We start from the raw sequence: 15,630 nt of genomic DNA, 5'->3' as shown, positions 1-15,630 counted from the left end.
TCTGTTGAACCAAGTCTCAGAAAGAGGACAACATACTGCAAAGCTCCCAGCTAACCCAGAAGGAACATAAATTAAACACTTGTTTTAAGTCTCTGAAGTTTGGGGGTTGTTTTTACAGTATAACTCAGCCTAGCCTTATTGGTCTTAATGTCTTAATAATAGCTAAGGGGATAGTGACTTGAACATAAATACGTATACTAGATTTTTAAGGCATGAAATGTCAAAGAATTCACATAAAATTGACCCAATTTCACTAAAGAAAAATTCTAAAAGAGAAGAGAACTCTTTCAAGTACAACGGACTATAACCACAACAGGTGTCAATACCAAAAGAAGATGGAAGTCATATTTGCCAATAGTATACACATCTCCCAACTACATGCAGACTTATACCCTTTGAGACTGGAGGGGCGCCTCAACTCATCAGTATAAGGTTCCCATCAGCATTAATCAGAGTTGGTATGCAAGATGTAAGTTTTGCCTCATCTCTAAACTCTAAACAAGTATGCCAATACAAGTCATTTAAAAGTTGGAAAAAACATGTGACAATTAAGGCCAAATACAAAAAGGTGACAAATACTATAAGCATGGAACAATGAGACCATAGTATGAAAAGGGCTAAAGCTTGCAATTAAAATGCACCAAAATTTTGTTCAGCACCAGAATACTGAGAGAGCCTCCAGGGGGCAATAAAAAGGAAAAATTAAAAAAAAAAACAAAACCCTCATTTCCTTGCCAGGGAGGGGAGGAGGAAGGACCTGTCTTCACGCGTTCCACAGCTGGAGCAGCTGGTGAGTGACTCTTCCCACTTTGGGACTGGGTCCTATTCATAATAATACTGGCAAACAGTTGTGCTTTTAAATGTTTGGAGGCCATCTTGCGTCCCCGCGTGTGTGCGCCTAATTTCAGCTGGTCCACCGGAGACCTCCTGAGCACCAACCTTAGTCCCCCGCGTGGTCCCATTTCCGCTCCAACAAGATGAAAGAGACTATCATGAACCAGGAGAAACTCGCCAAACTGCACGCACAAGTGCGCATTGGTGGGAAAGGAACTGCTCGCCGAAAGAAGAAGGTGGTTCATAGAACAGCTACAGCAGATGATAAAAAACTTCAGTTCTCCTTAAAGAAGTTAGGGGTGAACAATATTTCTGGTATTGAGGAAGTGAATATGTTCACAAACCAAGGAACAGTTATCCACTTTAACAACCCTAAAGTTCAGGCATCCCTGGCGGCGAACACTTTCACCATTACAGGCCACGCTGAGACAAAGCAGCTGACAGAAATGCTACCCAGTATCTTAAACCAGCTTGGTGCAGACAGTCTGACTAGTTTAAGAAGGCTGGCTGAAGCTCTGCCCAAACAATCTGTGGATGGAAAGGCACCACTTGCTACCGGAGAGGATGATGATGATGAAGTTCCAGATCTTGTGGAGAATTTTGATGAAGCTTCCAAGAATGAAGCAAACTGAATTGAGTCAGCTTCTGAAGAAGATAAAACTTGAAGAAGTTACTGGGAGCTGCTATTTTATATTATGACTGCTTTTTAAAAATTTTGTTCGTGGATCTGATAAAATCTAGATCGCTAATATTTTTAAGCCCAAGCCCCTTGGACACTGCAGCTCTTTTCAGTTTTTGCTTATACACAATTCATTCTTTGCAGCTAATTAAGCTGAAGAAGCCTGGGAATAAAGTTTGAAACAAGATTAATAAAGTTCTTTGCCTAGTAAAAAAAAAAAAAAAAAAATGTTTGGAAAACCATTGTGGTAGAGTAACATACCCTTCTAGAACAACAATATTCAACCACTGTGCATTTGAACACTTTCAAATTTTAGAATATCAAGCAGCAAGCTTTTCTAGAAGACTTTGGTTAGTTTCTCCTTTATAGACTCAAATATCCCTTATGATTAACAATAAAACTAATGGTTTTCCCCCTCAAGAAAAAGAGGAAATTAACAACTGTAAACATTAAATTATACCAAGATCTGTGGGCATCATTCTCTGGAAAAGACACATTTTATATTTTGCAACAAATGGAGCATATAACGCTTACAAACTTCCTGTAAGACTGTTCTGGCAAAAATTAGCTTACAGTTTAATGCTGCTACTAGAGAAAACCTGCTCACTGAACCAGCCTCAAATAAAATGTTGATTAAACCTCATCACAGTTTATCAGTTAAGACTCAGTGGAGGCCAAAAAAGGACTCAACATCTCTCCGCTTCAGAGCCCCTTCAAGGCAGCTAGGGCAAAATCCTCTATCTGCCCCAACTGCATGGCCATCATGCACACCCCAAAAAAGGAGAAAAGAGACAGCTCTCTGGACTTGCTCTGGAATAAAAAATGCCAGAAAACTATTTCATACTAAAACTAGTATGGGTACTATCCAGATGTTGTTTACTATAACTTTGAGTAGACAACATAGGACAAAAAGACTTTCATGGTCAAAGTCTATTCGTGGACTGAAATGATGTCCCTTATCATTATCAAAGATGCAAATAAAGGCATATCAGGGAACAGGAGGTTCCCCTGATTGTGATGAATGCCTAAAATCACAGAACTCTGAGTTCATGCTTAATTTATGTTCTTAAGCACATAACTGCTTAACTCACTTTAACTCACCGCTGCCATGAGCACTCTGTCGCCTTGCAAAAAGAACTGTGTACTGCCCTAACCACATTCTTGTAAGTATCACTAGATGAATCTTATAAATTCCAATAGACACAAGATCCTTCTCTTGAGTGTGGATGCAGGATTAGACCTATTAATTTCTTTCAGGAGGTCGTACCTACTCTAGACTGCAATGAACACCCTGCTCAGCTGAATCCTTCCTCTGAGGGATCCATGTAACTGTGCCAGGCCTCAACATCTCTCTCGGTCTGTCCTATAAAGAATCCAAAACACACCAGGGTCTGGTATCTGGATGCCCAGAATCTGTATTACAAAACAGTCTTTAAAGCACCCTGAAGATCACATAGCTCGGGAAGAAGGTAGCAACACTCTTCTTGCATGAAGCATTAGGACAAAGTGTGGTGAGTTAGGGGCAGGCAGAGTCTTGGTGGCACCAGTATATGCAGCAGTGTCTTTCACAGGGATATTGAATCTGTGAGGTGCCACGCATTCCAAGGAAAACACAAATTACTGTCTCATCATTTTGCGTCACTTTGCTCATTTTATTACCAAACACAAGAAAGAAAGAAAAAAGTCAGCAATGTCATGTCAGTCCAACATAGGCTAGAAGTTCCCTCACTTATTTGCAGCAATAACATAATATAGCATTTGTTTCTTGCCTCTCTGAGGCCCAAGAATAGCGCCACCATCCACCGAAAACAGGACTAAGGCTTGAAAAAAATACATGTGGAATTTAAGGAGTACAAACTGTTCTACTTCTTCCTAGACAGTACATTCGTCAGTGACTTACAGTTCTGTTTCTGCCTTTTTTTTTTTTTCCTAACCTTATGCCCAGAGCTTCTTTCCAAATTCTAAGTTTCAAAGACCCACATTCCCCCTACTCATTTCTCGCTTGGACCTCCATCTCATCCTAATACCCCTCTTCTTTTAAGAGACATTTTCCGAGTTAGAATTTTGCTTAAAATTCATTTCACCCTTCTCATTCCAACCTGTCTCCCCACAAAGGGCTCAGGTTGTTCTTGCTGCTTTTATGCAGGGGGAAAAAGAAGAAAGCAAAGCGCCCCTCGGAAGGATCCGCGTGAGAGCCCTTCTAAGCCAAACTCCAGAACTCGGTGGTGCGGCCCTTGCTGGGGGAGAGCCGCCCGGCTGAACCCCCGTCCGAGCTGGTAGAAGCCGCAGCCCCTCAACTGAAGGACCCGCGCTGCCACTCACCTGCGGAGACCTGTGGGTAAGACCTACCCGGAGGGACCCGACTGTTTCCGCAGCCAACAGTTCCCGCCACAGGAAGAAAAGGCAGAAGGCGGGCCGTGCAGCTCAGGCGGGCAGCGGCGAACTGCTGCGCCCACCTACCAGAGCACTGCACCCCAGCCCTTCACGCTTGCGGCCACCACCAAACAGTGGGGTCGGCCTGCTGAGCAAAAAAAAAAAAAAAAAAAAAACAACAACCCCCAAGGCTCCTCCCTCTCCTCGTGCTCCTTACGTGCGGCCTCTCCAACCAATGGGAAGCGCAGGGGGCGGAGCGAGAGCCGCCCCAGGTGACAGGCGACTACCGAGTCCTCCCGCCGGCGCGAGCTGGCCGTGTAGTTGCCGGGCCAATCGGCAGGGTGGGTGGGGAGTGGCGGGGAGGGAGAAGGTGAGGAAAGCGGATGCCCAATCAGATCTCAGAGCCTTCGAGCGACGGGTCCTGTGGCCCGTGGCCTTCCGAGTGCGGCGCACAGGGGGCGTGCCCGCCTGGGCCAATCGGCGCGAGCCCACGGTGCGGAGCGAGCGCCTCAAATGCTCGGGTTTCTCAGCTGATTGTCTCCAGCCGAGAGTTGTTTTTTGCAGCTACCGAGCGGAGCCGCAGCAGGAGGAGCCGAGACCCCCGGGGTGGGGGGTGGGGGGCGGGGAGAGGAGGCGGGGTCCGGGGAACCGCGGCTGCTCTGCGCGGGTCTCTGGGTCCTGTCACGGCGCTTCCTGGGGTTGGAGGTTGGGGTGGGTGGGGGGTAAGGGGGAAATCCTTCTCCCCCTCGACGGCTGCTCCGAGTCCTGCCCCTTCCTTCCCGCGCTCTTTTGCCCTCTCCCCAGTCCCCTCATGAGGGTGCCCGTGCCGGGTCCGGCGGCCGGCCGCGAGCCCTCGACGCCCGGAGGCGGAGGCGCCGTCGCTGCCGCCTCAGGCGCCGCGGTGCCGGGCTCGGTGCAGTTGGCGCTGAGCATCCTGCACGCCCTGCTCTACGCCGCGCTCTTCGCCTTTGCCTACCTGCAGCTGTGGCGGCTGCTCCTCTACCGGGAGCGGCGGCTGAGTTACCAGAGCCTCTGCCTCTTCCTCTGTCTCCTGTGGGCAGCGCTCAGGACCACCCTCTTCTCCGCCGCCTTCTCGCTCAGCGGCTCCCTGCCCCTGCTCCGGCCGCCCGCTCACCTGCACTTCTTCCCGCACTGGCTGCTCTACTGCTTCCCCTCCTGTCTCCAGTTCTCCACGCTCTGTCTCCTCAACCTCTACCTGGCGGAGGTAAGGCGGGAGGACCGGCATGCGGGGCCGGGCGGGTGAGCAGGGCCGGGGGGAGGCGGGGGGGTGGGGGAGACGGGCAGAGAGAGGCGCACCCGAGAGCAGCTTGGGGGAAACTGAGGCACGCCTGGAGTGTGCGCCAGCGTTCTCGCCCTAAACTTAAGCAGCGGCTTGACTCGGTTTCTGAGAGGCTGGCGGGGTTGAGTGAGTGAGTGCGTGGGTTCTGACAACTTAAAACAGGACAGCCCTTTGTTCGGTGTTTTGGCCCTCCGAGGTAAGGTGTTGGTGGCACCAACAAAGTGGCATCGCAAGAAGCAGCGGCCCCGGTAGCTCTGCCGAAGCTGGACTGTGTTGGGAGAGGTTGGATGCTGAGGTAGCAGCAGCTCTGCTGAAGCTGGACTGCTGCCAGCCATTACGTCACCAGGCAGAGCTGTTCCTCTGCTATTGTTGCTGCGTTTCTTTTATTAGAAGCTTATATTCCCTCCTGCATCTCCTTTCCTGTGGCTTGATGAGCCTCACACAAATTCCGTTCGATAAGTTCCCAAGCAGGGTTAATGATCAATAACCGATGCCAAGGGTCGGTATAAAGACCTCCATAAAGCTCTTAACGTTTGCCCCACTTGCTCCATGCTTTGGCTATGTATCCTACCTCTTACAGCCTAGTGGGGTTTTTGGGAGCTAATTAAGATAGAAAATACGAGCTTAACCTATGACAGCTGCAGAAACAAACCACTGAACTGTTTTTGCAATAACTTACTTAATAGCTGGAACCTTAATCACACCCCCTTTCTCTTTTATGGGGAATTGCTGGTTGGATTGCATTGTTCTGCAGCGCTTAGGTATTTATTTGACCCATTTCAAACAGGTTTGAGAGTGGACGGTTGTCAATCATGTGTGTCAGCTAGTGGTATTTAAGCCACAGAATTTTGAGAATTGCCCAAAAACTCTCCCTTCCCCTCCCCCACCGGAAAAAAAAAAAAAAAGCTTGAGGAGGGGTGGAAACAAGGTGACATCATATGCTTAATACTGACTAATATAGAACAATATTGGTCTATGCAGCTAATCCTCTCAAAGGCTTTTGGAGGTGATGAGAATTAACATAGTTCTGTGCAAAAGTAAAAAAAAAAACCATTTGAGGCAGATTGTTTATATTTCCTGTGTAAACCAACTCTTTTCTCCTATAATAGATGGGGAAGTAGAATGCATAATTTTAAAATTACTGTCAGAACTTAAGTTTTTTTACCACACTAAAAACAACAGTTGAAAATAAGTAACAAAACTAATTTAACTTGAATTCTTTTCCTTCCCCACCCTTTGGAAGTCCAAGCAATATAATGACAAAACCCAAACTGTAAAAAGCAAAACTAAAAAGCATGGGTAATCATGAATCACATAATCATGCCGTAGTCATGTCACTTATCTGATGATGTTCTCATCTTCTAGTTGTTGTTTAAGCCGTTTTAACACTTCTGTGTTTTATATTTAAATTGATACATTGTGTTCTTCCTGACACCATTTCTGATAGAATACCAGAGGCCTTTCATTTGCTTTCCTCTAGCTTCAGATATAATTTACCTGAAAGCGACTAGCAGTTCTTATGCGATGATCATCAGATAATTTGTTTTTCCCTATACATTTTGACTTATAAAATCATATTAATAATTCACTGTAAAATATTAGGCATTTCATAAAGTAGCCAAATGCTCATGGGTGTTTTTTGTTGTTGTTTTTTTGTTTTTTTTGTTTTTGTTTTTTTACCGTTTTTGAGGTTTAAGATGTGCCATAAGGGGCATAAATCTTAAGGGTACAGCTAGGTGAAATTTTACGTATGCATGCACTCATGTTACCACCACCCAGACTAAGATAGACCACGTTTCTGGTGCCCCAGAAGGTCCCCTTGTGCCCTCTCCCAGTCAAACCTCTCACCCTGAGGTAATCTCAAAGTGAATACTATCACGAGAGTAAAAGCGTCTGTAGTTAAGCTCAAAATTCTAAAGTATGCTTCTACAGCATAAACTATGTGATATCTCGATTAGATTTTCATACTTTTAATTGCTGATATTCCAAGCTAAATGAAGAAGAATTAAAAGTCTAAAAGTCTTCCTGCTAAGTGAATCTTTTGTTTGTGTGATGTACTTTTCAAAAAGCAGTAAAACACAATAAGCCAAGAAAATATAATTTGGAAAGATAAAGCTTTTTCCTTTTGTAGTGTCTCCTAAAAAGAGATAGATTATGGATTGTCTGTGCCTCTCTTTTTATAGTCAAATTAACTGTTTTAAGACACATAGCTATACTTGAAAGAACAAATTTTCAACTGGGAGAGAGATCTTGACCAAAAATCATTTCCTTATTCGTTAGAAAAAAATCCAGAGGAATCTGTATTTAAAAGAGTGTGAATTCAAATTACCAGAAGCATACTTTTAATTGATCATTCTGAATTAATGAAGCTTTTTCGGTGAGTTCTTGGTACTATAGAAGGATAGTAGGGAAAGCCTATGTGGTTGCAAATAACAAAAGGTAACTGACTTTTTTTGTTTTTAACCAAAAGGCCCTATACCTGTTTTGAATAGTTGTACTTCTTAATTACCAAATCACTCTGTCTTTAATATCTGTCATTAAATACCAATTTCATTTTACTGTCAGCCTCTTTAAAACATTTGTTGCATACATTTCTCACTGTTTAAAAACATCCTAACTTTAAGGACTTAGTTACAAAGAACCATGGAGCAATATAAAAATAAAGTTTAAAAAACAACCATTACTACTTGGAATGCATTTTGGTGGTTCTTCTAAAACTTTCAGTTTTCAAAAAGTTAAGCTACCTAAATCAGTCTGTCTTTTGTTGACTACACTTGAGTGGAATTGAAATAAGGACAAGTAGCCCTTCTGAAATAAATAGGCTTTTTAACTTAACCTCCTGGATGCAGATAGCTGGGGGAAAAAAACTGTACAGTAATCTAAAAACACCTACTAAACTTTTTCTGGCGTGATCAATAGAACATGTACTTTAGTAAAGAAAGGTTCACACTCCTACACTTTTACCAGGGAAGACTTTAGTCTTTAAAACAAGTTATCTGATAAAATGATGCTACCTACCACTAGAACAAGTAATAGTGCTTAAGATGAGAGTTGATAGTGTACTGTCTTTGGAGTATCATTATATACACCAGAATCAATGAGTTCATCTTCAAGGCCCATATTAACATTTTTTCTTACAGTTTTGTAACATGATTGCCGGTTGCTTACTTCAGATAAAATATGGTGACTTACAATGCCAAAACAACTAGGAAAATTAAATTCAGGAAAATTAAACTCTTACATTCATGGGTACTATCGTTGTGTCTGACCATGAATGCATTCTTCTGAATACGGATGATAGGTCACATAGCTTGTAGTTTAACTTACTTGTACTTGGGTGTTGTTATAATGTTTTGTGATTTCTCACAAAAGCATTTCACCACCTAAAATGGAAATTCTTTATGGATAAGTCACTTCATTGTATTTTTATGTCATAGCAACTAAAACAATGGTGAATATATTATTGAATGATAATCTTGAAAAGGCCAAACCTAGAAAATATTAGGCATCTAAAATTTGGGGGTTAACTTCATTTGTATGAACAGTTGAGGTAAATTATTTGTGTACTTTTGAAGATCTTTATATTTTCTACTGAAAAGATTGCCTGTGGTATGAATGCCACGATTCTTTTCGATTATTGTGACTTAATTAGATAAAAGTTCATTTTGATTACCACAGGTAAAATATTAGTACTGTAACCACTTTAATATATCCAAGTTTTGTTTAGCAATACTATTTTTATATCATGGCAAATGGCCCATAGTAATTAGGACTTTGCTAATTTGGTTTCAGCAAAATCCATTAAGTAGAAAAGTCTGTAAAACAAGTCTCACATCGTGAGTCAGTTAATATTTGCTAGAAATAGTGGTTTTAGCTCAATGTTGGGTTTTATAACACTTGTCTTCACATCCCCAATGATACAGGTAGATGCAAACAGGGTGTGATTTGTCCAAGGTTATATGGCTAATATGCATCGAATGTAAAGCTCGTATAGGCAAAGGCTATAAAGTCTTATCAAATGATCTATCCTTATAATCTATTCTGATGTTCACCACCAACTTTTCATTATTTAGTACTTTACTATTTAATTTGCTTTCCGACTTTCCCCCTTTTCAAACCTTTCCTCTCTCCAGCAAACTCTTTTCCCCATTCATTCTCAGCATATGACCCTCAGCTCCTAGTTTATAGAAGTAGAAACCAGGGCCATCCGACTGAACAAAGATTCAGAAAAATACCTTAAAATACTGCAGAGAGTGTTCAGTCTTTTTCAAAGAATGATTGAGCTGGTAAGTGAAGAAATTCCTCAGAGGCAAACACACACACACACACACACACACACTGAATACAGAATGTTAAAGTACCACACAGATGTTTGCTTTGGGGTTGGGACTGGTTATAAGCTGCTTCCTGCTGGCCTAAAGCTTGGGTGTTAACTTCATGTGTTGGGGGTCTGGGAAGGTGACATTGGAGACAACACCTTGTGATGAAGTCTAATCAGACACTTCATTCCCTCCAACTTAATCCCAGAATTCTCGAAGTTTATATCTTCAGTGGATGGACTATGTACAATATGCAGTTTGTCAAAGGTTGATGATGGGCTTTGTGCCTCTCTCTCTGCCTTGGTCTTGGGTGATGGAGGTACAAATTGGGAAAGAAAAGTTTTCCCTGAGAATGCATAACAAATTTATTCTCACACAAGTTTACACCACTTCTGTGATGTTGGAGGAAAAAAAAAACCCAAACTGAAAATCTAGTTTATTGGTATCCTGGCTTGGTAGTGACCTCAAGAACCTGGAAGGAGCAAATGCAAATCATTTGTTAAGGAGTATACTTTAAAAAAAATTTTAATGTTTATTTTTGAGAGAGAGAGACCGAGACAGAGCACAGGTGGGGAGGGGCAGAAAGAGAGGGAGACAGAATCTGAAGCAGGCTCCAGGCTCTGAGCTATCAGTACAGAGCCCAATGTGGGGCTCAAACTCACAAGCTGTGAGGTCATGACCTGAACTGAAGTCAGACATTGAACTGACTGAGCCACCCAGGCACCCCTTGAGGAGTATACCTTAAACCCAGAATCCTGACAGGTAAAATTTCACACAGAACATAAGCACAAAATGAAAAATTACACTACAGAATCTACACTACAAAGATTAAAGATGTTAGAATTATCAAATACATAAAATTCTTATGTGAATGAAGAAAGTAAAAAGTATTGCTATATGATTTTAAAACTTTAGACACATTTGGAAATAAATCATTTTTAAATCAAAAATATTAAAAACTGAAATGAATGGTTAAATGACAGATTAAACAATTAAAGAAATTATGAAGATCTGAAAGTAAGATCACCTAGAATATAGCTCAGAAAAACAAAAAGTCAAAAATGTGAACAAGGGATTAAGGGAGAATGAAAATAGAATAAGGAGGTCCATTATATGTCTAATTGCAATTTCAGAGAAATTATTCAAAGGAATAGTGACTTAGAATTTGCCCAAATTAATGAGAGACACCAAGTTTCTGATTATGAAAGCCCCCCAAATCCAAGAGAGGCTAAATGAAAATGAACACAGAGTATAACTTCAAAATAATACAAAATATTTTTTAAACAACTGGACACATCGGCTAAAATAAAAAAGAAACAACAAGCATTGGTGAGGATATGGAGAAAAAGGAACGCTCATGCACTGTTGGTGGAAATGTAAACTGGTGCAGCCACTGTGGAAAACAGTATAGGTTCTTCAAAAAATTAAAAATTAAACTGTCATATAATCAAGTAATTCCACCACTAGGTACAAAAACACTAATTGAAAAATATATATGCACTTCTATGTTTATTGCAGCATTAGTTACAATAGCCAAAGTGTCCATCAATAGGTGAATAGATAAGATGGTGTATGTATATCAATGGAATATTATTCAGTCATAAAAAAGAATGAAATCTTGCCATTTGCAACAACATCGATGGTTCTACAGGGTATAATGCTAGGTGAAGTAAGTTAAAGATAAATACCATATGATATCACTCATGTGGAATTTAAGAAATAAAGGAAAAAGAGAGATGAAGCAAGAAACAAACTACTAACTATCGAGAACAAACTAATGGTTACCAGAGGGGAAGTGGATGAGGGAATGGATAAAGTAGGTGATAAGTACTCAGTGATATTTAGAATTGCCGAACCACTATATTGTATACTTAAAATTAACACTGTTAACTACACTAGAATTAAATAATAAACATAATATTTATTAAATTTTAAAAACTAGAGAAGATATTAGTAACGAAGAAAATTAATTTGTTGACTTCATTAATAAAGAATTCAGAAGACAATGAAACATCATCAAAGTGATGAGAGTAAGAAACCAGCAACATAAAATCCTACTCACAGTGAAACTATCAATAATAAGGGTGAAATAAAAGCCTTGTCAGGAGGGACATTAGCAAGATGGAGGAATAGGAAGCCATGGACCTCCCTTCCCCCTGCAAAAACACGAATTCAGCAACAATTCATAGACAAATTCCCTTTGTGAGAAATCCAGAAACTAACTGAAAGGGTCCTGCACCCCAGCAGGGTGTCTGTTGCACAGACAACACAGAAAGTCAAGAAAAGAAAAATCAGGCAAAGATGTTCCAAATAAAACAGCAAGATAACTCTTCATAGTCCCAATGAAACAGTTATAATATTTACTTTATAGAGAATTCAAAATAACTGTCATAAAGGGAATAAAGCATGAACAATTTCAACAATGTATGTGAATTTCAACAGTGATAGAAAATATTTTAGGGGCACCTAATGGGCTCAGTCAGATAAGTGTCCAACTTTGGCTCAGGTCATGATCTCATGGTTCATGAGTTCAAGCCCTGCATCAAACTCTGCTATCAGCACAGAGCCCACTTTGGATCTTCCGTCCCCCTCTCTGCCTACTCATGTTTTCTCTCTCTCAAAAATAAATAAACATTTAGAAATTTTTTTAACAGTACAATACAGAAATCATGGAGCTGAAAATAACACAAAATCTGATGTGAAAAATTCATTTGAGGGTACATCAGCAGACTAGATCAAACAGAAGAAAGGATCAATGAACTCAAATACAAGTCATTGGAAATAATCCAGTCATAAGAGCAAAAAATAGAATAGAATGAAAAAGAATGAACAAAGCTAAAGAGATTTGTCATACGCTATCAAACAGACCAATATATTCATTGAGTCCTAGATGGAAAAGAGGGAAAGGACCAGAAGGCTTATTCAAAGAAATAATGGCTGAAAAGTTCCCAAATCTGGAGTGGGAAATGCACATCCAGATCTAAGAAGCCAAAAGATTATTAAAAAAAAAAAAGAATCCAAAGAAGGACAAATTATAATCCAATTGTCAAGAGTCAAAATGAGTTTTGAAAACAGAAAAAGAGACTTTTCCCATACTTTTCACAATCCCTATAGGACTGTAAACAGATTTTTCAGCAGATATCTTATAGGCCAGAAAAAAGTGGGATGATCTATTTAAAGTGCTGAGAGAAAAATAGTGCCAACTAAGAATAATATTTACTTTGTAAAACTATCAAAAATGGGAAAATAATGACTATTCCAGATAAACAAAAGCTGAAGGAGTTCATCATCTGCCTTACCAAATACAAAATACAGACCTGCCTTACAAAATAATGCCAAAGAGAATTCTACAAGCTGAAACAAAAGGATGCTAAAAAGTCACACAATAGCATAATTATGAAACTGTGTAAAAATAAACACATAGACAAATACAGAATTGTATTATCGTAATGATAGTGATTAAATCACTTTTAATTCCAGTATAAATGTTAAGGAAAAATTATTAAAATAACAATAAAAGTGTTGAAAGTTATACAAGAAAAGTACAAAATGTAACAACAAGAAAATGTTAAGGAGGAGAAGTTAAAATATAGAGGTTTTTTGTATACAGTTGAACCTAAGTTATTATCGGCTTAAAATAAGCTGTTATGAACTATATTTTTTGTACACCCCAAGGTAACTACACACACAACTATAGAAGTTATAATAGAAAAAAGGAAAGGAATTAAAGTATATTGATACAAACAAAAATCAACAAATCACAAAGAATAGCAAGTCATGAAAAGACAGACCAAAGAATGACAAGACTAACAAAACTATCAACAAAATGGCAATAGTAAATCCTTTGTTATTAATGATTACTGTAAATGTAAATGGATTAAACTCCCCAATCAAATCATTTAGAGTTACTGAAGGGATAGAAAAATAATAATAATAAAAGACCCAACTATATACTGTCTAAAATAAGCTTACTTCAGATTTAAGGATACATATAGACTGAAAGCAAATACTGACAGAACTGAAGAAAAAAATAGATGGTAATAGCCTAATAGTAAGAGACTTCAATTCCCCATTTTCAATAATGGGTAGAATATCCAGACAGAAGATCAGAAAGGAAACAAAGCACCCGAGTAACACTATACATCAAATAAACTCAACAAATATGTACAGAATATTTCAGCCAACAGCAGCAGAATTTACACTCTTCTCAAGCACATATGGATCTTTCCCCAGGGTAGATGACATGTTAATCACAAATAAGTCTTCACAAATTGAACAAGATTGAAATCATACCAAGTGTTTTTTTCTGACCACATGCTCTCTGTCTCTGTCTCTCTCAAAAATAAACATTTTAAAAAAAATAAAGGAAAAATTAATTATGAAAAATAACAGCAAATATTAGCAAATCAAATCCAAAACTATACATAAAGGATAACACATCCTGACCAAACATGTTTTATCCCAAGAATGCAATATTGATTTAACATTCAAAAATCAACATAATAGGGGCACCTAGGTGGCTTAGTCAATTAAGCAGCTGACTTTGGCTCAGGTCACAATCTCATGGTTCTTGGGTTCAAGCCCCACGTTGGGCTCTGTGCTGACAGCTCAGAGCCCAGAGCCTGCCTCAGATTCTGTGCCCCCACCTCTCTCTGCCCCTCTCCCATTCAGACTGTGTCTCTCTCTATCAAAAGTGAATAAATGTTTAGGAGCCCCTGGGTGGCTCAGTCGGTTAAGTGTCCGACTTCAGCTCAGGTCATGATCTCATAGTTTCTGGGCTCAAGCCCCATGTCGGGCTCTGTGCTGACAGCTAGCTTAGAGCCTGGACCCTACTTCAGATTCTGTGTCTCTTTCTCTCAGAAATAAATAAAACATTAAAAAAAAATAAATGTTTGAAAAAAGGTTTTTTTAACCAACATAATAAACCTTAATTGGCAATGTAAAGGAGAAAATCATATTTTGTCAATAGATACAGAAAAAGGATTTGACAAACTTTAACAATCATGATTTTTTAAAAATTAACTTTTAGCAAAATATAGAAGAGAAATTCCTCAATATAGCAAAGAACATTTACAAAAAACTTACAGCCAACATTACACTTAATAATGAAAGAATGAAAGATAACCTCCATTCCTGGCTGGCTCAGTTGGTAGACCATGTGACTCTTTGTCTCAGGGTGGTGACTTCAAGCCCTACAATGCGTATAAAGATTACTTGAAAGAGAGAGAGAAAGAAAGGAAGAAAGAAAAGAGAATTAGAAGGAGAGAAATAAAATCGCCTCCATCTGTAGGAGGGACAGAGAAAGAGAAAGGAAGGGAGGAAGGAAGGAAGGAAGATTACTCCTCCCTAGGACAAGAAGAGGATAATTCACTTCTTGTCATGGCCATTGTGCTAAAGGTACTAGACATTGCAATAAGGTAAAAAAAAAAAAAAAAAAAAAAAAAAAAAAAAAAAAAAAAAAAAAAAAAAACCTTAAAAATTACAAAAAAAGAACACCAAGAAAACCCCCTAAATAATCCAACTAAAAATGGGCAGAAGACATGAACAGACATTTCTCAAAAAAAGACAAATGGCCAATATACACATGGAAAGATGCTCAACATCATTAATCATCAGGGAAATGCAAATCAAAACCATAATGAGCTATCACCTTACACCTGTCAGAATGGCTAAAATTAACAACAAAAGAAATGACAAGCTCTGGGAGATGTAGAGAAAAAGGAACAGTGAGGGAATGCAAACTGGTGCAGCCACTGTGAAAAACAGTTTGGAAGTTCCTCAAAATATTTAAAATAGAACTACTATACCATGTAAATCTATCCTGGGTATTTACCCCCAAAATATGAAAGAATACTGGGTATTTACCCAAAGAATATGAAAGAATACAAAAACCCTACTTTGAAACGATATATTCACCCCATGCTTATTGCAACATTGTTTATAATCGCCAAGACATGGAAACACCCCAAGTGTCTAGCAATTGATGAATGGATAAGGTAGATTTGGTATAAATATATACAATGGAATATTACTCAGTCATAAAAATCAGTGAAATCTTGCCACTTGCAACAACATGGATGGATCTAGAGGGTTATAATGCTAAGTGAAATAAGTCAGTGAGAGAA

At 39.6% G+C, this 15,630-nt stretch overlaps 3 protein-coding genes across 3 annotated transcripts in view; 2 read left to right on the top strand and 1 right to left on the bottom strand.

The window, feature by feature from the left end:
• The window catches only part of TXNDC16 (thioredoxin domain containing 16), a gene marked incomplete at its 3' end in the record, with an annotated part of 102,144 nt that extends 98,125 nt beyond the window's left edge, over positions 1-4,019 (bottom strand). The window contains exon 1 of the mRNA XM_039240509.1: positions 3,836-4,019. The remainder of the gene's footprint in view (positions 1-3,835) is intronic.
• On the top strand, positions 885-1,711 carry LOC120237290 (transcription factor BTF3-like). Its single transcript, XM_039240510.1, has one exon. The coding sequence runs from the start codon at positions 978-980 to the stop codon at positions 1,464-1,466; it is 489 nt and encodes a 162-aa protein (XP_039096441.1). The 5' UTR covers positions 885-977; the 3' UTR covers positions 1,467-1,711.
• Positions 4,020-4,697: 678 nt separating the features above from the next.
• GPR137C (G protein-coupled receptor 137C) overlaps positions 4,698-15,630 on the top strand; it is a 61,871-nt gene continuing 50,938 nt past the window's right edge. The window contains exon 1 of the mRNA XM_039240472.1: positions 4,698-5,111. Coding sequence (XP_039096403.1) covers positions 4,698-5,111 — 414 coding nt within the window. The remainder of the gene's footprint in view (positions 5,112-15,630) is intronic.

This window comes from Hyaena hyaena, unplaced genomic scaffold (genome assembly GCF_003009895.1).
Source record: "Hyaena hyaena isolate Hyena2069 unplaced genomic scaffold, ASM300989v1 scaffold_175, whole genome shotgun sequence".
Taxonomy (NCBI): Eukaryota; Metazoa; Chordata; class Mammalia; order Carnivora; family Hyaenidae; genus Hyaena; species Hyaena hyaena.
Note: the sequence above shows the minus strand (reverse complement) of the source record. Positions and strands in the feature narration are given on the sequence as shown.